The sequence below is a fragment of the Lithobates pipiens genome, unplaced genomic scaffold, assembly GCF_037356315.1.
Source record: "Lithobates pipiens isolate NorthernLeopardFrog02 unplaced genomic scaffold, aLitPip1_a1.2 Scaffold_25, whole genome shotgun sequence".
NCBI lineage: Eukaryota > Metazoa > Chordata > Amphibia > Anura > Ranidae > Lithobates > Lithobates pipiens.
In genome coordinates, this window is record NW_027507787.1 from 221,745,615 (window position 1) to 221,769,800 (window position 24,186).

The 24,186-nt window shown below is 47.2% G+C and overlaps 1 protein-coding gene across 1 annotated transcript in view; it reads left to right on the forward strand.

Moving 5' to 3' along the window:
- The window catches only part of CPXM2 (carboxypeptidase X, M14 family member 2), a 249,462-nt gene that overhangs the window by 212,817 nt on the left and 12,459 nt on the right, over nt 1–24,186 (forward strand). The window contains exon 14 of the mRNA XM_077455573.1: nt 1,003–1,102. Coding sequence (XP_077311699.1) covers nt 1,003–1,102 — 100 coding nt within the window. The remainder of the gene's footprint in view (nt 1–1,002; nt 1,103–24,186) is intronic.

A 24,186-nucleotide genomic window follows, 5' to 3' on the forward strand; every position in this document is an offset into this window, starting at 1 on the left:
ATTTTATCAGGACTGTGACATTAGGGTGGACAGATCAGACACTTTTGGCATTTATACAGTGATCAGTGCTCTAAAAAGGCACTGACTATTGTGTAAATGTCACTGGCAGGGAAGGGGTTAACACTTGGGGGGCAATCAAGAGGTTAATTGTGTGTCCTAGGGAGCGACTCTAACTGTTGGGGGATGGGACTGCCTGAGTGAGGAGAGCGATTGTTGTTCATACTTAGTATGAACAACAGATCGCTCTCCTCACCCTGACAGCACATCTGTCTGTCTGTCATCGTGACTGACGGGCACGTGCATCGGCTGCAGCGCCATGCACGTGCACCTCCAGTGGCGCGAATTCGCCCCACAGTGGTCAAAGGTGACCCAACATAAGGTAACGTTGTTTCGCCCAGGGGAGCCAACCTGCCGCAGTGCAACTGCAGAGGCTGGTCGGGAATGGGTTGGAATACTGCCCTGCGGCCCTGTCTCTGAAGGGAGGGGGTCATGCTCTGTTTCAGTATATAACAGTACATGTTGGTATTCATTTTTCCCTCAATGAACTGTAGCTCCCCAGTGCCGGCAGCACTCATGCAGCCCCAGACTATGACACTCCCACCACCATGCTTGACTGTAGGCAAGACACACTTGTCTTTGTACTCCTCACCTGGTTGCTGCCACACACGCTTGACACCATCTGAACCAAATATGTTTATCTTGGTCTCATCAGACCACAGGACATGGTTCCAGTAATCCATGTCCTTAGTCTGCTTGTCTTCAACATACTGTTTGTGGGCTTTCTTGTGCATAATCTTTAGAAGAGGCTTCCTTCTGGGACAAAAGCCATGTAGACCAATTTGATGCAGTGTGCGGCGCATGGTCTGAGCACTGACAGGCTCAGTGTCAGTGTTACAGCTAGTTTCTTGCAAGCTTGTCATTCTTTATATTTTTGAATATTAAAATTCATTAGTTCAACGTTATTGATGTCGGTCTTGTGTTTATTCGCCTTTATTTCTTCAGGTTCACCGTGGGATTAAGGGCATTGTGAAGGATATGTATGGACGAGGAATTGGAAATGCTGTTATATCTGTGGAAGGAATCAATCATGACATACGCACAGGTCAGTGGCACTAGTATTCTGTCCAGCACAGATTATACAGATTTGCATGGAGTGAGATAGGGCTTGATAGACATGTCTGCAAGTTCAGAAAGGATATATTTTTTTTATTATTTTCTTAAGAAAAGCATAAGATAACAAACACAGTCATGTGCCATGACAATGTGCTCCTACCCCCCAAAAATGGCAGGATATATGTTGGGTGGAATTGTGGGCTAGGGTCAGATTGGAAGCTGAAGCCTGTACTAAAAGCACTTTGCTGTGCATTTGCAAGACAAAGGTTTTCTTTAAAAGCTAGGTTTACCTTTGCCATAAAATAGCCTACATACAGTATCTTTGACTCGACCGGCAGAGGGGTTTGTCCCACTTTTCTTATCCAAATGGGAGTTGGACTTAGGCACCCAGTTCACTAAATCTCAGAAGAAGAAGACCCTTCATTTTGGCCAAAAGTCCTCTATAGCTACCAGGGTTCAAGAGACATGTTACAAGATTTTGCCCAAATGGTACAGGGTGCCTACCACTTTGCACCGTTTCTTCTCTCAAGTTCCTAGTGTATGCTGGCGGTGCATATTTTGGACAATTTTCTTGAATTGTCCTAAACTTGAGCCCTTTTGGCATGAGGTGATCTGCACAAACACCTTAAAAATGGGATCTGGAAGGAAGCCCTGCAGCTTGTCTGCTCCATCTCTCAGAGAGTCTGGATCAAGAAATATAAGGCCTCCCTTACAATCCAGTTGCTCAATGCGGCCAAGGCATGCATCCCCCTCTGTTGGAGATTGTTTTTTTTTTTTTTTTTTTTTTTCACAATAAAGTTTATTTAGAAAGAATAAAGTTAATATGTTGGAGATTGTTGAGCCCCTCATCAAAATCTCTGTGGTTCACTAAAGTAAACAAATTGAGAGACATGGAGGACCTCACTGCTACCTTGCATAAATGGGAAGAGACCTTTTGTGAGACCTGGAGACCTTGGAATCATTTTGTGTACACCGTAACCCTATCTTCGAGAGGTGGCACAGTCGATCTGACCTCCAAGATTTAATCCCACTCCCTGGGCAAGAGGCTCTCCCTGCATTCATTCTTTCTCTCCTCTCCTTATCCCGTTTCTTTCATGCTTTGGGGATGCCTAATACCCAAACCCTTCCCCCCTCTGGCAGCTTTACCTTCTCTATCTCTCTGACTCGGTAGTGGGCTATGTTATTCAGATATGCCTTGCCTACATCTTGCTCTTTATATTGTCCCATTTCTGAGCTAGGCGGGCCATAGGGCTGCACTCCAGTTATGCTGAAAAGGTTCTAATTAGGGCTGTTACTGATTAAAATGTTCTTGTTCGATTAATCAAATTTTTTTTAATCAATTAATCAACTAATTTTGATGAATTATAACTCACATACAGATCCAACTACTTTTAGCTGATCTCCTTGCATTGTAACTCTGCATTAGTCAGTGGTAAATGTGGTATACACTATATACAATCACCCGACAGTAGTTCGTTTCCACAATCCATGACTTAACTTCACAGTTCACACAAATAAGTTTTAAATTCGAACTGTAGCACTGACGTAAGTCTTTTTTTTTTCCACAGTAGCGTGACAATCCCTCCACCTCCAGTCTAACTAATCACTCTCACCTTATGGCATGGACCCCTGTGCAAACAGGTGGTCATGCAAGCGGGTATCAAAAGGGTTAACACGGACCATAAACTTCTCTCACGTCTCCTTAGATCTCAGCAAGGACGCCAGGTCATGGGTGGAAAGAAAAGATCTAAGTGCTCACCGCTTAAGTATAAGATTTAATTTTTGTGTTCAAAACACAAACTACTCACATAAAGATGATAAAAACACAGCATGTAAAGCCGACAATCGTGATAGTTCCGTAGGGCACCAGCAGGTGACGTCATGCATAGCTCCTCTCACGTATGTGCTACGTTCAATCAGAACGTCTACGTCATGGACTCCTCCCCCCCTTCCCTTCATTAGCAGACGGAGGCACTTGGGGAGGGGGGGGAAGTCCGGTGACGATGTCCATGACGTCACCGGATGTCTGACAGAACTCCCTGAAGACCCGGAAGCCAGCAGAGAGGTGAGTATTTTGATCGATCAAAACAATTAACGATTAATCGAGGAATTAATCTATCATTTTCACAGCCATAGTTCTAATCTATGTTACTTTACTTTATTTTATTTTATTATACTCTTTTTGCATTCATGTATCTGTTTTGGGTCTTCCCTATAGTCGCTTGTCGAGCTTCCCAGCTTTACACACTTACCATTATCCTCACAACCGTTATGCCCCATACACACGGTCGGATTTTCCAACGGAAAATGCGCGATTGGATCATGTTGTCGAAAACTCCGACTGTGTGTGAGCTCCATCTGACTTTTTCCGTCAGATTTGTCGAAAGTTTGAGAGCAGGATCTAAAATTTTCCAAAACCAAAATCTAATCGCATAAATTCCAATCGTGTGTAGACAATTCCGACTGACAAAGTGCTACACATGCTCAGAATAAACTAAGAGATGAAAGCTATTGGCTACTGGCCCATTTATAGTCCTGACGTACGTGTTTGACGTCACCTCGTTCAGAACGATCTGATTTTACGACAACTTTGTGCGACCGTGTGTATGCAACACAAGTTTCGACTAAAATCCGTCTGAAAAAATTCGACAGATTTTGTGGTCGAAATGTCCGACCGTGTGTATGGAGCATAATAGTTTTACTGTGCAGCGCTGGGCTTGTTGTTCTATAACACTGATTATGTGACCCTTTCTGTGCTATTTGACTGTGTTATTGGTTATTATTGCATACTTTGGCTGTTGAATGTAACTTTCTTTGAAAAAATAAAGGAATAACAAAACAAAATTGCCTACATATGCAGCAAGGGGCCCGGTAAGTATTAAAAAACTGTGCAGCTTTGTAAAATGTTCATTAATTTCATTGTTATACCCATAGGCCATTACCAGGCACGATGTCCTGCCTTGTTGCTGGGATGCAAAAACAATTGTTTTTTTACCCCTGTAAATACAGTATTTATGAGCTGAACTCTCCTTTCCCATAAATAGTGATGTAATCTGCCATAGAAAAAGAATAGAAAACCCCTTGTAAGTGTAGCGCCGGCACCTGAAGAGCATGCGCTATATGTTTTGTCATTTAACTTTTCCTGGAACCGCAGTTTGGTTTTGGGTTTAATTATTCTAAATTTTGAACTCAGTGTCAGTTGGCTGGACTGCATGGTGTTCTGCCTGACCATGGGTGGCGCTGCCATCCCTGGCAGGGTCCAGAACGTAGTCTAGTTGGGTGCATTAAGGGTTTACTCTCTCTCGGAAGCAGCCCAGGGTACTTAAGGTGCTGACGTCACGTGCTTCGGGGGTTCCGGTCCAGAAGTGCTTTCTGGCTGATGGTCCTGGCCCTCCTGATCAGCCCCCAGGACTCTCATGGTCTGGGGTGTAGATCCACCCGACTATAGGTCTCAGGGCTGGCTAGCCCGAGGCAAAGAAACTGAAAGAAGGATTCAAAGGTGGTCTGTTGCCGTCTCGGTTTGTGGAGAGGTCCAGCAACTGTGAAAGGTTGGCTTCTCAGCAAGAGCCTGGACAAGTTGAAAGACCCCAAGTGAATCTGGTCTCGTGTGGTATCGCCGGACCGGCTGCAAGATATTGGTACCATACGAGGGTTCTCCAAGTGTTCTACAAACTTTCAGTTTTACTCAAGTGTTCTATAGCAAGACTGTGGCAGAGACTTGGTCTGATTGAAACACCCTGTTGGCTGCTAGGGCTGGTGAGAGAAGGACTATCCGATAAGGGTGAGGATCCAGCTGTGAATGGCTATTCTCTGGATTTCCTGATGTGAGAGACTTTTCCTATTTTGAATTAGCACTATATTATTATTATTATTATTAGTATTATTATTATACAGGTTTCATATTGCGCCAACAGTTTGCTCAGCGCTTTACAACATGAGGGCAGACATTACAGTTACATTACAATTTGGTACAAGAGGAAGCAGAGGGCCTTGCTCGATAGAGCTTACAATCTAAAATATTAGCACCCTATGTTGAGAGACTGTGTTCGTTAACTATTTTTGCAAATAAAAATCCCTTTAAGTGGATCTGGCATCAGTCTCTACAGTTCTTGGGCCATCTACCTCGGGAAACCCCTAGACACACACGAGGTGAAGAAGGTAACGGTAAGCCCAATTAAATCAGCCGCTCCTTCGGGAGTCAGTGCTACATAAGTGATTTTGAGATACAGGGGTTCCTGTTTTGTAGTATGTGATTGTATCTTATTAGCCTGAGTTACCATAGTGCACTGTTATTATTGCTGCAGTATGTTACGGAATTTTGGGCTTAACTTTTGGACTTACTCTGTCTCTGGTATTATCGTTGGACCGGGCAAACCGAGGTGGGAGCATTTGTGAGCCAATACCCATGTTTGTGTAGCAGTCTCTGAGATCACTGCATCTTGGGTAATATCAGGTTATAGTGAATTGCATCAACCGTTATGAGTCACTTGGATGATCTGTAGTGTTGATGTGGGTTTGAGAAGTCAGGTGGATGGAGTCCCACAAAAGTCATATCACAAGGGCCTTGCTATTGACTTGTTTTTATTATTATCTGCAGTGGCTTTCTCGTTAACATATTTTAAGTGATTGTAAAAGAAAACACTTTTTTTTCTTTTTAAAATAACAGACATGTTATACTTACCTGCTCTGTGCACAGAGCTGCCTTGATCCCATTCTTCTGGGGTTCCCTGCCAGCTGGCTCCTCTCCCCATTACGAGTGCCCCATAGCAAGCCACTTGCTATGGGGGGACTCATGCTGGCTCGATCCCAAGCTGGGCTCAAACCCACCCATGCTCCATCCTCATAGGCTATGATTGACAGCAGCAGCAACCAATAGCTCCTACTGCTGCCTCCAAGTCCAGTGAGAAGGGAGAGAGCCGAGAAATGCTGCTGTCGGGCACAGTCAGCGCTACTTTTAAAAATCATGGGACCCCATATAGCCTACCTGACAGGGTCCCCTTCCCCATCCAAAAGTGACTAAGGTCCTAGATTTATCAGTCCTTTTCTCTGTAGTCACAGCTGCACAGATGAATAAATAGGATGTGCTCTGAGGCTTCCTGCTCATTCACAAACGGAGGCATAGTAAACACAGTTTACTGTGCTTCAGTGATGAATGGACACAGGAGTGATTAACACCGGTTGCTCACTGTGTTCATTCAGGAAAGGAAGGGGCCAATAAATTACATATTTACCGACCCCTTCCCCCACTCTCCATCTTGAAACATCCTCTTGTATGCCTTCAGCAGATGCCAGGATAGGAGAAAAGGGCAGCTGGCAGCGCTGCAGGGGAAAGAGGCACACGGGGGGCCCGGACAGCAGATGGAGGGGACGCATGTGCTAGAACCACAATCTCTTGTAGTGCAGCCAGAGGGGGAAAGAAGATGAGAAGCTGGCAGCACTGCAGGGGGAGCCAGAAGAGGATTGGTGTCTGTAAAAAGACAGTACAGCTGGACCTCTTGCTCAACAGGTGCCTGGGTCCCCCTTTTTAACTGATGGGGCCTGGGCCCAGTACAGGAGGGCTGGCTGTATTGCCTTATCAGCAGCCCTGGCACAGTGCTGTATCGAGTTTGAGCTCAGGTCAGTATAAAAGGGGGGAGGGGGGTGTAGCTGAAACTAACCACGTAAGGTTTATTTTAACTTAATGCAGAGAATGCATTAAGGTAAAAAACCTTCTGCCTCTATAACCGCTTGAAGCACCTCCCACTCAGCCACTACACATATACGGCTGGGTGGGAGCTCTCTCCTTTTGAGTGGACGTTCGGGAACATCCCTCTGAAGGAAGGGGATCAGACGCATGCGTGCCTGTGCAGCGGCGTGATCCCAATGCGCTTGTGTCACCCGGATACGGCGCATCTCCGATCAGCAGGAAGGCTCTGTGATTGGACACAACCGTCATGTGATTAGAAGGGCCAATTACAGAGCCTTCCTGCTGATCGGAGATGCGCCGTATCCGGGTGACACAAGCGCATTGGGATCACGCCGCTGCACAGGCATGCATGCGTCTGATCCCCTTCCTTCAGAGGGATGTTCCCGAACGTCCACTCAAAAGGAGAGAGCTCCCACCCAGCCGTATATGTGTAGTGGCTGAGTGGGAGGTGCTTCAAGTGGTTATAGAGGCAGAAGGTTTTTTACCTTACATCATGTGATGTAAATAGAGAGACGGTTGCTAGGCGATCGGCTCTCCTCTCCTCACACAGAAGTTGTCAGTGAGGAGAGGAGAGCGGATCACTGAAACCAGCCGGTGATCAGTGAGATGAGTGTGAGCTGTTTTTTACAGATTTTTACACACTGATCACCGACCCAGTGTCCACACACAATGTAAAATCACAATGTCCCCAAAATAGTGTCCCCAAAACACTATCCCCACACAGTAAAAAAACCTGTCCCCCACATATATAACAGTAAAATCAGATCTCTCAATGATCATCTGCACACAAATGTCCGTGATCATCTACGCACATCTGTGCATGATCATCTGCGCACATCTGTCTGTGATCACACAAACCAATCACTATACACTTAACAGGATTTTTTTTTTACCAAAGACATGTAGCAGAATACATTTTGGCTTAAATTTATGCCAAAATTATATTTTATTGGATTTCTTTTAAAACAGAAAGAAGAATATATATATATATATATATATATATATATATATATATATATATATATATATATATATATATATTTCTGCTTTTTTTCGCTTATGTCGCAAAAAAAATAAAAAAATGATTTGTGAATAAATACCACCAAAAGAAAGCTCTATTTGTGTGAACAAAATTATAAAAAAATTTCATTTGAATACAGTGTTGCATGACCGCGCAATTCTTATTGAAAGTGCGAGGGCGCTGAAAGCTGAGAATTGGCCTGGGAAGGAAGGGGGCGAAAGTGATCAGTATTGAAGTGGTTAACTAATTACTTGTGCGCTCCCTTTTAAAACTTCCTTAACTTCCAATCTTGCAGGAACAGGTTCAATTTAATGCTTCCCCAACTAACCCAAGAGCATTTACCTTCCCTTTGCTCCCCTGATGACCAATCAGAGGACACCTGTAACCCAACTTTGCACTTACTTAGGGCTTAGTATGCTTTCCCAGCCCACATGTGATAGGTGGGTATCTTAGCCAGAACTGGGGAAAGGTCATCCAGCAACCAGGGAAAAGATGCCAAACTGCGCCCCTCATACACCCAGCACTGCTTGTTAAAATAAATGGCAATGTTACTACTCCTTTCAGCCTTGTAGCAGAAGAAAGGCGCCCCCATCCCTATAGTAAAAACCATTGCGCCCAGGGCAGCCACCCTCCCCCCCCCCCCCACCCCTTGTCCTGGCCCTGATCTTACCAAACACTAGTGAGCTATCACTTGGGAGGACATTGCTTCCTGTACTCTAAAGAACTGGGTATTTTTCTTCCCTGCTGCAGCTGAATGGAGTGGCATGAACAAGAAGGAAAGGTGAATGTGGACCCTGCATTGTTTTAACCACTTGCCGCCCGCCGCATCTACACTTACATCCGCAGAATGGCACGGCTGGGCAAATGGGCGTACAGGTACGCCCCTTTGAATTTGCCACCGCGTGGTTGCGCGCCGGCGGTGGCACACGCGTGACCCTGCCGCAAGCTCTGTGAGTGGGATCGCGGGTCCCACGATCGTCTCACAGAGCTGAAGAACAGGGAGATGCTAATGTAGACAAGCATCTCCCCGTTCTGCCTAGTGACACTGTCACTGATCATAGCTCCCTGTGGATAGAGAAAGGAAAACTCTGGACAGCCACACTCCGGATCGAATCTGAAATAGATGGTGCCTTTATTTTTCAAGTAAAAAATCACTACATCACACAAACCACAGCAAAAAAGAGAACATGAAACAAAAAAGTGCTGGTGCGTTTCGTGCTGAAATTAGCGCTTACTCATAGCATTTCTCTATCCATTGGTTTGTGCAATTAGCCTGCACCCGTGACTCCCTTTGTCTGGAAACCAATCAGGTAGATCGGCCTGGAGCGGCGGCTTTCCCTTCTCCATAGCTCCCTGTGATCGGGAGCTATGATCAGTGATGTGTCAGACGTAGCCACGCCCCCTAACAGTTAGAATCACTCCCTAGGACACATTTAACATTTGCCTTCCTAGGCAGCTAGTGGTTAACCCCTTCACTGCCAGTGTCATTTTTACAGTAATCAGTGGAATTGTATAGCCCTGATCGCTGTATAAATGCCAGTGGTCCCAAAAATGTGTCAAAATTGTCCAATGTTTCCGCCATAATGTCGCAGTCACAGTAAAAATTGCTGATCACCGCCATTACTAGTAAAAAAAAAAAATTATTAATAAAAATGCCATGAAACAAATGCCCATGCATTGTGGACACACGGGCGCCGCCCCCCCCCCCCCCCCACATCCATGCGCCTTCCCCTTTCAGGACGCCGGACGCATGGATTCCCATGGTGGGGGCGGGAGGGGTGGTACTTTTTGAAGCACCTGATTAGAGCCAGAGGTTCTAATAGGCTTCAAAACTGGGTGGGTTTGGGGCGCAGAGAGTGCGCCCTGATCCCACCCAATTGTGTGATGATAATGGATTAATTTTCATTATTTTCACACTAACCTTCTTGCCCGCCATTCAGGAGGCAGGACATCACACCTGTTTCCTGATTGGCCAAAGCGCTAGGCCCCCCTATTGGATGCCTGGTGCTTAGGAAGAGGAGCTGAGGAGACACACGCTGGAGCGGAGGTCACCGCCCCTCTGGTGTACTTGGAGAGGAGCTGCTGCCTGGTGGTAAGTGCCAGGGGGTCTGTCAGAGCCGTGCGCGTGCGGGGGGGGGGGGGGGGGGTTGAGGGTGCTGCCAGAGCCGCACGAGTGGAGGGGGGGGGGTTTGGTGGGCACAGTGGATGCATATGATGGGAACAAGTGGCTGCATTTGACGGGCACAAGTGGCTGCATTTGATGGGCACAAACGGCTGCATATTATGGGCACCATTGGCTGCATATGATGGGCACAAGTGGCTGCATTTGATGGGCACAAGTGGCTGCAAATGATAGGCACAAGTGGCTGCATTTGATGGGCACAGTGGCTGTGTTTGATGGGCACAATGGCTGCATATGATGGGCACAAGTGGCTGCATTTGATGGACACAAGTGGCTGCATATGAGCGGCACAAGTGGCTGCATATGAAGGGCACAAGTGGCTGCTTATGATGGGTACAATGGCTGTGTTTGCTGAGCACAATGGCTGCATATTATGGGCACAAGTGGCTGCATATGTTGGGCACAAGTGCCTGCATTTGATGGACAAGAGTGGCTGCATATGATGGGCACAATTGGCTGCATTTGATGGGCACAGTGGCTGTGTTTGATGGGCACAATGGCTGCATATGATGGGCACAAGTGGCTGCATTTGATGGACACAAGTGGCTGCATATGAACAGCACAAGTGGCTGCATATGATGGGCACAATGGCTGTGTTTGCTGGGCACAATGGCTGCATATTATGGGCACAAGTAGCTGCATTTGATGGGCACAAGTGGCTGCATATGATAGGCACAAGTGGCTGCATTTGATGGACACAAGTGACTGCATATGAACTGCACAAGTGGCTGCTTATGATGGGTACAATGGCTGTGTTTGCTGAGCACAATGGCTGCATATTATGGGCACAAGTGGCTGCATTTGATGGGCACAGTGGCTGTGTTTGATGGGCACAATGGCTGCATATGATGGGCACAAGTGGCTGCAATTGATCGACACAAGTGGCTGCATATGAATGGCATAGGTGGCTGCATATGAAGGGCACAAGTGGCTGCTTATGATGGGTACAATGGCTGTGTTTGCTGAGCACAATGGCTGAATATTACGGGCACAAGTGGCTGCATATGATGGGCACAAGTGGCTGCATTTGATGGGCACAAGTGGCTGCATATGATGGGCACAAGTGGCTGCATTTGATGGGCACCCTGGCTGTGTTTGATGGGCACAATGGCTGCATATGATGGGCACAAGTGGCTGCATTTCATGGACACAAGTGGCTGCATATGAATGGCACAAGTAGCTGCATATGATGGGCACAATGGCTGTGTTTGCTGAGCACAATGGCTGCATATTATGGGCATAAGTGGCTGCATTTGATGGGCACAGTGGCTGTGTTTGATGGGCACAGTGGCTGTGTTTGATGGGCACAATGGCTGCATATGATGGGCACAAGTGGCTGCATTTGATGGACACAAGTGGCTGCATATGAACGGCACAAGTGGCTGCATATGATGGGCACAATGGCTGTGTTTGCTGGGCACAATGGCTGCATATTATGGGCACAAGAGGCTGCATATGATTGGCACAAGTGGCTGCATATGATGGGCACAAGTGGCTGCATTTGATGGACACAAGTGGCTGCCAATGAAGGGCACAAGTGGCTGCATATTATGGGCACAAGTGGCTGCATATGATGGGCACAAGTGGCTGCATTTGATGGGCACAGTGGCTGCGTTTGATGGCCACAAGTGGCTGCATTTGATGGGCACAAGTGGCTGCATATGGTGGGCACAGTGGCTGCATATGATGGGCACAGTGGCTGCTATTGATGGGCACAATGGCTGCAATGATGGGTACAGTGGCTTCATTTGACGCACACAATGGCTGCATTTGATGGGCACAATGGCTGCAATTGATGGGTACAGTGGCTGCATTTGATGGTTATTTAAATAAAATATAGAAGCCAGAGGGTCAGCATGATGTGAGGGAGCTTATCAGAAGCAGATAACAATGTCAGTCCCCACATTGATCGTATGATAGGGTTACTTTAAGAGGAATCTGTGGGGCTTTGTTAAATGGTTGATGTGCAAAGAGTCTAGAGAAGAGAAACTAGATAACGTTGGGGTCTTTATAAATTCCTCTTGCTGCCATGGTGCACACTAGTGATGGACGAACTTCCGACGGGACGTTTCGCGAACGCGAAATGCGAACGGACCCAAACGTTCGCGAAACCGACCGTTCGCCGCGGGCCCCATTGACTTCAATGGGAGGCGAACTTTGCAAACCTTCATGTCGAATTTGCGGCCACGTGGTAATTATTAGGGGGTAAAACGTAGTCCCACCATCTGGACAATGACATAATACATGTATGAGGTGAATTTGGGATCGATAACTACAAGCATTTTTATTTTATTTGGGAAATTGTTCTAACAATTCAGGACTATGGAGCTAATGAAGGCAATGGAGGAGAGGGAAGGTCAGGGACCAGGGTAGGCAAAGAAGAGGGTGCAGGAGATGATCACCAGCAGCGTGACATACCGGAATGACACATGCACCGTGATAGAGGCATCTGACAGCAGCACCGTAATACAGAGCACTGACAGCAGCACCGTGACATACAGCGCTGACAGCAGCACCGTGACATACAGCGCTGACAGCAGCACCGTGACATACAGCGCTGACAGCAGCACCGTGACATACAGCGCTGACAGCAGCACCGTGACATACAGCGCTGACAGCAGCACCGTGACATACAGCGCTGACAGCAGCACCGTGACATACAGCGCTGACAGCAGCACCGTGACATACAGCGCTGACAGCAGCACCGTGACATACAGCGCTGACAGCAGCACCGTGACATACAGCGCTGACAGCAGCACCGTGACATACAGCGCTGACAGCAGCACCGTGACATACAGCACTGACAGCAGCACCGTAAGCAGCCCCAGGAGGAAGTCAGCACAGCACAGGGATGGTGTGATCCCCTCATAATAAGAACCCCCAGGAGGAAGTCAGCACAGCACAGGGATAGTGTGATCCCTTCATAATAAGAACCCCCAGGAGGAAGTCAGCACAGCACAGGGATATCATAAGCAGCCCCAGTAGAAATATGACACCGCTCAACCTCTTCAAAGAGGAGGGTAGGGGCATATAGTACGGTGTGCTTTTTTGGGTCAAGGAAGTGAGCCAAATGAATTAAGAAGGTCTGTGTGCTTGATTAAAAAAATAGTTTATAGACATATACATGGTCTACTGGTCACATGTGTTGAATTCCTCCGAGATCCATGCCTCATTCATTTTTAGAAATGTGAGGTAGTTAACACTGTGGTGAGCTAGGCGAGTACGCTTATCGGTCACAATCCCCCCTGCTGCGCTGAACGTCCTTTCGGACAGGACACTGGATGAGGGGCAAGCCAACAGTTCGATTGCAAATTGGGCAAGCTCTGGCCAGAGGTCAAGCCTGCCCACCCAGTAGTCTAGGGGTTCATCACTCCTCAGAGCGTCCACATCGGCCGTTAACCCAATGTAGTCGGACACCTGACGGTCTAGGCGTTCCCTGATGCTGGATCCGGATGACACCTGTCGATGGGTCGGCTGAAAGAATGACCTCATATCCGAAGTCACCAACACATCTTCAAACCGGCCTCTTCTTGCAGGCGCTGTTGGATTGGTACCCGCAAATCCTTCTCTGGGAGTGGGAATTGCTCCTCTGCCAGCGCACGCAAAAGCAGAATGCAGCATTTCTCGAAGCAAGGCCTGGAAGTGCTGCATTCTGACAGCCCTCTGCGACGGCGGTAACATTTCCGCCATTTTGTGTTTGTACCGGGGGTCTAAGTACGTTGCCACCCAGTACTGGTCCTTGACCCTCATGCTTTTTATACGGGGGTCCCTATTAAAACACTGGAGCATGAAGGCCCCCATTTGCACTAAAGTGGAAGCGGTGTGGTGGCCTGGCTCCTGCTCATCATCCAGGATAATGTCGTCCTCTTCATTCTCCTCTCCCCATCCTCGCACAACAGGGATCCCAGAAAGGTTTAAAGCATGCTCTTCTTGCTCCTGCTCATCCGCCCCGGCACCATCCTCCTCTGACTCCTCATCAGACTCCTGTTGTTGACTTGTCTCAGATAGAGTAGCCCCCCCTGGGAATTCATCCAGCATTGCGACTTCCTCATCTTCCCGCTCCTGCTCCTCCACAGCCTGATCAATGACACGACGCAATGCACGCTCCAGAAAGAAGGCATAAGGTACCATGTCACTGATGGCGCCATGGCTGCGACTGACCAGTTTGGTGATCTCCTCAAATGGCCGCAGAAGTCTGCATGTGTCGCGCATGAGCAGCCACTGGCGCGGTGAAAAAAAACCCAGCTCCCCAGAACCGTTTCTTTCGCAGAGTTCATACAGGTAGACGTTAACTGCACGTTTCTGCTGGAGCAGCCTATCAAGCATATAGAAGGTTGAGTTCCATCGCGTCGGGCAATCGCAAATAAGACGTCTGACCGGCAGATGGTGTCGCCGCTGAATGTCAGCAAGGCGAGCCATGGCCGTGTAAGATCTTCTGAAATGGGCCGAGATTTTCCTTGCCTGCCGCAAGATGTCCTGGACCCCAGGGTATTTGACAAGGAATCGCTGCACGACCAAGTTTAAGACGTGTGCCATGCACGGCACGTGCGTGATTTTGCCCTGTTTCAATGCGCTAAGCAGATTGGCACCGTTGTCACACACCACTTTACCAACTGTCAAATTGAGCGGTGTTAGCCACTCATCTGCCTGTGAACGCAAAGCTGAAAGGAGTGCCGGGCCAGTGTGGCTCTTTGCTTCCAGGCACAACAGACGCAGCACGGCATGGCAACGTCTCACCTGGCATGTGGAATAGGTTCTGGGGAGCTTGGGCGGTGCAGTGGAAGAGACGCTAGCAGCGGAAAAGGAGGAGGCAGCTGAGGAGGAGAGGGAGGAGGATGGAGTAGGAGGAGGAGAAGAAGAGTCAGGCCTGCATGCAATCCGTGGCGGTAAAACCAAATCTACACGGGTGCCACGGGTTACATGCTTGACGGCCGTCAGAAGGTTCACCCAGTGGGCAGTAAAACTGATATACCTTCCCTGCCCGTGTTTGCTAGACCACGTGTCTGTGGTCAGATGTATCTTGGCACCGACACTGTGTGCCAGAGATACATTCACTTGCCGCTGAACATGGCCATATAGCTCTGGGATGCCCTTCTCTGAGAAATACTTCCTTCCTGGGACCTTCCATTGTGGTGTTCCAATGGCCACAAATTTGCGAAAGGCCTCCGAGTCCACCAGTTTATATGGCAGTAGTTGGCGGGCTATGAGTTCTGACAAGCCAGCCGCCAACCGTTGGGCAAGAGGGTTATCCGGCATCATCATTTTTTTACGCTCAAACATTAGGCCCACGGAAGCCTGCCTTTTTGCAGAAAAATGTGAGCTTGGCGTGATGGAAGGTGGAGTGGAGGACAATTGTGAGGAGAGAGGAGAAGGAGAAGTAGAAGACGAGGCTGGACGGTGAGAGCCTGCAGTGTGGCTTTGTGTGTTCCGTTGCTCCCACTGGGCTCGGTGATGGCTGCTCATGTGCCTTCTTAAGGCGGTCGTCCCTAGGTGAGTATTGGGCTTACCGCGACTAACGCGTTGACTGCAAAGATTGCAGATGGCAACGCTATTGTCAGCAGCGGACACGTTAAAAAAAGCCCACACTGCGGAGCCATGTGCCGGTGTCCTGGGAGCGCCAGATGTGACCGTACATGGTCGATGACTCGCTCCTGATACATTTGCAGTCTGCTTTGTCCCTGCTGTGCAATGTAAGTCATTGCTGCTTCTCCTCCCTATCTGCTGGTCCATATCTCCCTCTGAACTCCCCTCCTCTTCCTCTCTTGTGGGCACCCACGTGACATCACTAGACACGTCATCATCAACGTCACCTTCCCCACCGCTATAAGTAGAGATCTCGGAGTAGGCAGCAACACCGGGGACCAACCTCCTCCTTGGGCTGATCTGGGTACTGGCGTCAGACTGCTGAGTAGCGCTTGTTGCTACCTCCTCTTCCTGATCCAATACCAAGAGTGGCTGCGCATCAGAAATGTCCTCTTGATATGGATCGGAAAATAATTCCAGTGACTCAAGCGGAAGGTATGTGGTGGTGGTGGTGGTGGTCGTGTTGTTGGTGGTAGTGTCTTTGGGGGTGCACATAGCAGAGAGTGAAGAAGAGGGTGCAGATCGAGAGGATGAGGAGGGTGCAGAAGAGTAAGGCTGAGCGAGCCACTCAACCAAGTCTGGTGCATCCTTTAAAGTAATTGAACGCACCTTCTGCAACTTCCCACTTTGGCTCAAGCCTGTTGCTCCTGCCCTACCCCTACCACCCCTGCGGAAGGGCCTGCCTCTTCCTCTGCATGTCATTTTTTAAATGACCCTGTGACAAAACTCTTAGTCCCTATACCGCTGAAGGACTGCTGCAGTATAGGTGAGCGGTCAGCAGTGGTGCACGTCAACCCTATCTATTGTGGACCTATAGCGGTCCTTACAGAACAGCAGACTGTACCGCACTCAAGCCTATGTACCGTAGCACCCTATACCAAGTTACCAGTCCTTATAAGAACTTTTGTGGACCAAGCAGGTTGTGTATTAGTGTTTAGCAGACTGTACGTCAGTCCCTATACCGCTGAAGGACTGCTGCAGTATAGGGCAGCGGTCAGCAGTGGTGCACGTCAACCCTATCTATTGTGGACCGATAGCGGTCCTTACAGAACAGCAGACTGTACCGCACTCAAGCCTATGTACCGTAGCACCCTATACCAAGTTACCAGTCCTTATAAGAACTTTTGTGGACCAAGCAGGTTGTGTATTAGTGTTTAGCAGACTGTACGTCAGTCCCTATACCGCTGAAGGACTGCTGCAGTATAGGGCAGCGGTCAGCAGTGGTGCACGTCAACCCTATCTATTGTGGACCGATAGCGGTCCTTACAGAACAGCAGACTGTACCGCACTCAAGCCTATGTACCGTAGCACCCTATACCAAGTTACCAGTCCTTATAAGAACTTTTGTGGACCAAGCAGGTTGTGTATTAGTGTTTAGCAGACTGTACGTCAGTCCCTATACCGCTGAAGGACTGCTGCAGTATAGGGCAGCGGTCAGCAGTGGTGCACGTCAACCCTATCTATTGTGGACCGATAGCGGTCCTTACAGAACAGCAGACTGTACCGCACTCAAGCCTATGTACCGTAGCACCCTATACCAAGTTACCAGTCCTTATAAGAACTTTTGTGGAACAAGCAGGTTGTGTGTTAGTGATTAGCAGACTGTACGTCAGTCCCTATACCGCTGAAGGACTGCTGCAGTATAGGTGAGCGGTCAGCAGTGGTGCACGTCAACCCTATCTATTGTGGACCGATAGCGGTCCTTACAGAACAGCAGACTGTACCGCACTCAAGCCTATGTACCGTAGCACCCTATACCAAGTTACCAGTCCTTATAAGAACTTTTGTGGACCAAGCAGGTTGTGTATTAGTGTTTAGCAGACTGTACGTCAGTCCCTATACCGCTGAAGGACTGCTGCAGTATAGGGCAGCGGTCAGCAGTGGTGCACGTCAACCCTATCTATTGTGGACCGATAGCGGTCCTTACAGAACAGCAGACTGTACCGCACTCAAGCCTATGTACCGTAGCACCCTATACCAAGTTACCAGTCCTTATAAGAACTTTTGTGGAACAAGCAGGTTGTGTATTAGTGTTTAGCAGACTGTACGTCAGTCCCTATACCGCTGAAGGACTGCTGCAGTATAGGTGAGCGGTCAGCAGTGGTGCACGTCAACCCTATCTATTGTGGACCGATAGCGGTCCTTACAGAACAGCAGACTGTACCGCACTCAAGCCTATGTACCGTAGCACCCTATACCAAGTTACCAGTCCTTATAAGAACTTTTGTGGAACAAGCAGGTTGTGTGTTAGTGATTAGCAGACTGTACGTCAGTCCCTATACCGCTGAAGGACTGCTGCAGTATAGGTGAGCGGTCAGCAGTGGTGCACGTCAACCCTATCTATTGTGGACCGATAGCGGTCCTTACAGAACAGCAGACTGTACCGCACTCAAGCCTATGTACCGTAGCACCCTATACCAAGTTACCAGTCCTTATAAGAACTTTTGTGGAACAAGCAGGTTGTGTATTAGTGTTTAGCAGACTGTACGTCAGTCCCTATACCGCTGAAGGACTGCTGCAGTATAGGTGAGCGGTCAGCAGTGGTGCACGTCAACCCTATCTATTGTGGACCGATAGCGGTCCTTACAGAACAGCAGACTGTACCGCACTCAAGCCTATGTACCGTAGCACCCTATACCAAGTTACCAGTCCTTATAAGAACTTTTGTGGAACAAGCAGGTTGTGTATTAGTTTTTAGCAGACTGTACGTCAGTCCCTATACCGCTGAAGGACTGCTGCAGTATAGGGCAGCGGTCAGCAGTGGTGCACGTCAACCCTATCTATTGTGGACCGATAGCGGTCCTTACAGAACAGCAGACTGTACCGCACTCAAGCCTATGTACCGTAGCACCCTATACCAAGTTACCAGTCCTTATAAGAACTTTTGTGGAACAAGCAGGTTGTGTGTTAGTGATTAGCAGACTGTACGTCAGTCCCTATACCGCTGAAGGACTGCTGCAGTATAGGGCAGCGGTCAGCAGTGGTGCACGTCAACCCTATCTATTGTGGACCGATAGCGGTCCTTACAGAACAGCAGACTGTACCGCACTCAAGCCTATGTACCGTAGCACCCTATACCAAGTTACCAGTCCTTATAAGAACTTTTGTGGAACAAGTGAGTTGTGAATGTTTAGCAGACTGCAGCAGAAGGGCAGCAGTCAAGTATAATATCCTTTCTATATTTGGAAGAAAGAATATTATACATGTACAAGCCTATTACTGTACCACTGATACCAGTCCTGAAAAGAACCTTTGTGGAACTAATAATAACAGCAAGTCTTTAAAATTACCCTCACTGCCTGACAACACTGCTTCCTTCCTGTCCCTATACAAATTGGCAAAAAAAGAGAACGATTAGTGGTTACTGGAACAGCTCTTTTGTGGACCTTGATAGTAACAGCTAATGATGATGATGATGATGATGATGATGAAAGACTAATCTGGCTGTCCCTGTAGCATACACCGTCCTTTCCCTTTCTCTAAACTAACAAAAGACACTCAGGCTGCTGCAAGAATCAGCAGCACAGCAAACCTATCAACACCTAACACCTATACCAGTCCTGAAAAGAACTTTTGTGTACCAAATAGCTAGTGGTTTATCTCTCCCTACTCCACACAGGAACCTGTCCCTATCTTAACAGAAGAAAGAATGTAAAATGGCCACCGGATCGGGTGTATTTATAGGTTAGGGGGAATGTACAAGTGTCCATGTGCTGTCATGTCTCAATTGGCTGTCCTGTATCACATGATAAACGTGTCACCAAAGGTTAAAGTTCTTGTATACATTAAACACGTAAGTCCGCCGCGGCGAACGACGGAAAAAGGCGTTCGAACGTGCGGACCGCGAATGTCGGAAATTCGCCGCGAAACGACCGCCGGGCGAACCGTTCGGCCATCACTAGTGCACACATACATGAAGCTACACCCCTTAATATTTGCTAGGATACACAAATAAAACACTCTCATTACTATGCTGGCATGCAAAAGCATTTTTTACAGCTTATAACTTCCCAGCTCTGGGGACGTGGAGTTACACATTCTCTGGAAATATCTCCTGTCTTAATGACTTTGCCTGATGGAAAGCTGCTTCCATCTTCCCCTAGTCTGTACCCCACCTCTGGCACAACCAAAGGTGTGTACCGTAATCTGCTCCTGAAGCCCTTTATTACCCAGAACTCTCTGCAGCGTGAATAGAAACAGACCTTGTTACAGCGCACCTCCAATATCCTCTTTGTGAGGAGCGAGGGCTACACGGGACTCTAAGGTTTGTCAAATGAGAAAGAAACAAAGTTGCTCAAAGAAGGCACATGAAATAATACTTGTAGACTGCAAGCATTGTGTGTTTTCCAAATTTCTCATTGTCAAGTAACTCCATCTTTATTTTTCTGACCCTATTCTGAACAGTGAACATTGTATGCAAAGATCTTTGGATTAGATGCCATAACATCTGACAGATACTTGGCCAACGTTTCTCAAAGTAGTAACAGATGTGGGATCATAAAGGCAAATTTCCAGGACAAGATTGAATTTTGTTATTTGGTCGGGGCCCCTTAAGATAATACAGAGGGGTCCCCTTTGAACAAGATGGGCATGAAAGAGGGAGACACCCATTGTTTTAGTTATCACAGGTACACCTGCAGATGGGCACAGTGAGGCTGCAGAGGAGCACAATGAGGCTGCAAATGGACACAGTGAGGCTGCAAATGGGCACAGTGAGGCTGAAAATGGGCACAGTGAGGCTGCAGATGGGCACAGTAAAGCTGCAAATGGGCACAATGAGGCTGCAGATGGACACAGTGAGGCTGCAGATGGGCATTGTTTACTCAGTAGCTGCTGCATTTCCCACCCTAGGCTTATATTGGTAAAGGAGGAGGCGGGGCTTTGTTACAATGGATGGCCACACAGAGTGCATGATACAGTGGGGGACACCCACTGTTTTAGTAATCACAGGTACAGCTGCAGATGGGCACGCTCACTCGAGTATAAGCCGAGGGGGGTTTCAGCCTACAAAATGTACCGAAAAACTCGACTTATACTCAAGTATATATGGTAATTTATTCTCAAATATGTTTAAGGATCACAATAAAGACTCCAAAGTCAGGTCTCAGTTCATTTTCAAGGGACGATTCGCGCCAGACACATGCGATCCGTGTGCAGTGCAATTTCAGCCCATTCATTTGAATGTGCTGAAATCACACCAGACTACACCTGAAGCAGCGGATGCATACTTTATAACATGCACAGCAACCAGATCGCAGTAGTACCATGCCATCTGGGGCAGGCAAATGCACTGTGTTTGTGACCTGCATTTGGGGGTGTTGTTAACACTGACATCTGCTACAGATCACAAGTACAGTGCGCTTTGAACGTGGTGTGAGAAACATGCACAGAACGTGGGTTTCCAGCATTGCATTCTGGTGTGAACTCGCCCTAACAGGTTAGAAACATTTGCTGTTTGTTTCCATAAGCTCTCATACACACGGTCAGAGATTCTGATAGAATGTGTCCTATCAGACCGTTTTGTCGGATATTCCGACTGTGTGTGGTCTGCATCGGATTGTTTCCGTCTGAATATCCGACGGACCAACTTTTCCAACTTGCCGGTAAAATTTTCCGACAAAATGCTCCGATCGGACATACTCCGATCATGTGTATCCTACTCCGACGGACCAAGTGCCACGCATGCTCAGATCAAATTCCTAGACCAAAGCTATTGGCTACTAGCCTGAACGTAGTCCCGTCGTAACGAAATAACGTCATCACGTTATGTACAATCGGGTTTTCCGACAACTTAGTCCGACCGTGTGTATGGAACATCACTTCCGGACCTCTTCCGGAATTAATCCGACGGATTTGGTTGTCGGAATCTCCGACCGTGTGTACAAGGGCTTAGAAGCCTGGCAGGTTGTCAAGATTTTGGTACTGTAGAAAGTAAGGGGAAAGATTTCAGTGCCTCTGCTGTAAACTTTGTAGACATTTTTTTTCACAATACCTATAGCTACAGAGGTGAATGAAGGTTGTGAGTTGTTTTAAAGTACTTTCACTGCTTATAGTTTACAATGTGGTTGATAAAAAAAATCAAACACTAACAGCGCTCAATATATAAATCTAAAAAAAATCCTCAGATCTCTCTTATAGAAAGTGAAAAACACTTTTAAAATAAGCCATCTAATTTAGAACGCTACGAATCACATAATAAGCATCACACTTATCACATGCTAGTAAGAGTCCATAGTTGAAGATGCTAGCGGTAGAAGGGTCAGCAAAGAGAAGCCATCCACCGTGGACATATATTTCAATCACAGGGAGTAACAGGCACGCCCTCTGAAGACATAAGCACGAAACGCGTCAGGGCGTGACCACACGAGGTACACGGTCGGTAGCAGCGAACGATTCCCGGGACTCATCCAGCGGATCGTATAGAGGAAAAATTGGTCGTTGGTGAGATTGTCGTTAAGCTGTGCTGACACGCTTTTTATGCTGATTTTTTTCAATCACAGGGAGTAACAGTCCTACAGTCCTACACCATCATCGTTTCCACCTTTGTGCAATCCCCCATGGCTGGCCGCTTACCAGAACAGTACTGCAAACAGACTTTATATATTAGATCTTTCAATCTTTCTGCTCCTCCAGGTCTCTTTACTCATCCACTCACCGACAAAATCTCCTCATTAAGCGTCAACATGCAAAGATACACAAGGAATCTGATATAGTGTTATACCCTTTATTGCACTTTCACCTTCCCCCCTTACAAATTGCGCTTACATCAACATAAAGATAAAATCAGCATAAAAAGCGTGTCAGCACGGCTTAACGACAATCTCACCAACCATCGATTTTTCCTCTATACAATCCGCTGGATGAGTCCCCGGGAATCGTTCGCTGCTACCGACCGCGTACCTCGCGTGGTCACGCCTGACGCGTTTCGTGCTTATGTCTTCAGGGGGCGTGCCTGTTACTCCCTGTGATTGAAATATATCTCCACGGTGGATGGCTTCTCTTTGCTGACACTTCAACCGCTAGCATCTTCAATTATGGACTCTTACTAGCATGTGATAAGTGTGACGCTTGTATTGTGATTAGTAGCATTCTAAATTAGATTGCTTATTTTAAAAGTGTTTTTCACTTTCTATAAGAGAGATCTGAGGATTTTTTTTAGATTTATATATTGAGCGCTGTTAGTGTTTGATTTTTTTATCAACCACATTGTATACTATAGTCATTTTATTTATAATAGCTGATGTAAATTTTTGTTATAAAAGAATATTCCATAGGGCGCTGGGTTCAGGTGTATTTTTAATATCCCTGAAGTTTGTTGAGTACTTTCACTGCTTATTTAGGAAATGTAAATACTTGACCAGTGTAGAACAGATGTTGCATCCTTAGCCAATGACTGCCAGACCAAACCCCATACTCCATCCCAACCTGTACCATCAAATCACATTAATGGAGACCACACAATAAATGGAGTAAAAAATTGGCCGTAGCAGCCTCTTTATTAACAAATAAACTTAAATTAACATAAACAAGAAAACATTTGTTAAAAAAAAAAAAAAAAAAAAAAAAACATTAGTCACTAATCGCGTTGGTCTTTGCAGGAACCCCAAAATATTGTATGTTCAAGAATGCACTGCGGTACGTTTTACTATACTAGGCCTCCAGCCGTAACATACTGGCTCGGAGACAACCCACCAACTGCAGTGCACCCATTAACCTATTCCAGCTAAACCAACATTAACTGGAATACACCAGAGGGTCCCATGCCACCGATGTGTTCCAAAACCTTTCTTATCCAAGGTTTTTTTCATTCGCCAGCAAAAGACCAACAGCCACAGCTCCTGCAGTGAGAACTGACCTAAATAACTGGGAGGGTGGGTGGGGAGTTGTTACCTGTGCCGCGTGATCCACTGGACGCCAGGGCGGGACCCCTCTCCTTAAAAGCACATAGCCCCTCCCCTCCATGGATCTGCCTCTCAATCAGGTAAGCCCTCTCATCCCTACATGCCCTGTTCCCCTGTTCACCTTTTCATGCCCGCCCTCCACTATTTTTTTATTTACTTTTTTTGCTCCGGGCCTCACTTTATTGTGCATAGTATGGACACAGGTTTACTTTAATGCCTCGTACACACACTCTAACTTTCCGACAACAAAACCGTGGATTTGTGTTTGAAGGATGTTGGCTTGGACAGAGTTTGAAGGCCTAAAAGACCTTTTTGCTATAATAAATATCCCCCAAAAAATACATTTTTGGGACCAGTGACATTTATACAGCAATCAGAGCTAAAAATAGCCACTAATCACTGTATAAATGTCACTGACAGGGAAGGGGTTAACACTAGGGAACGATCAAGGGGTTAAATGTGTTCTCTGGGAGATGTTTCTAACTGTGGGGGGATGGAACTGACTTGAGGAGGAGAGAGATCGCTGTTCCTAATCATTAGGAACAGCAGATCTCTCTCTACTTCCCTGTCAGAATGAGGATCTGTCTGTTTACATTGACAGATTCCTGTTTTGGCTCTCTGTGGAGTTGATCACGGGTGGCCGGTGGGCATCGCGGCCGCCGGCCACGCACATTGGCTCTGACATCGTGCCACATAGCAT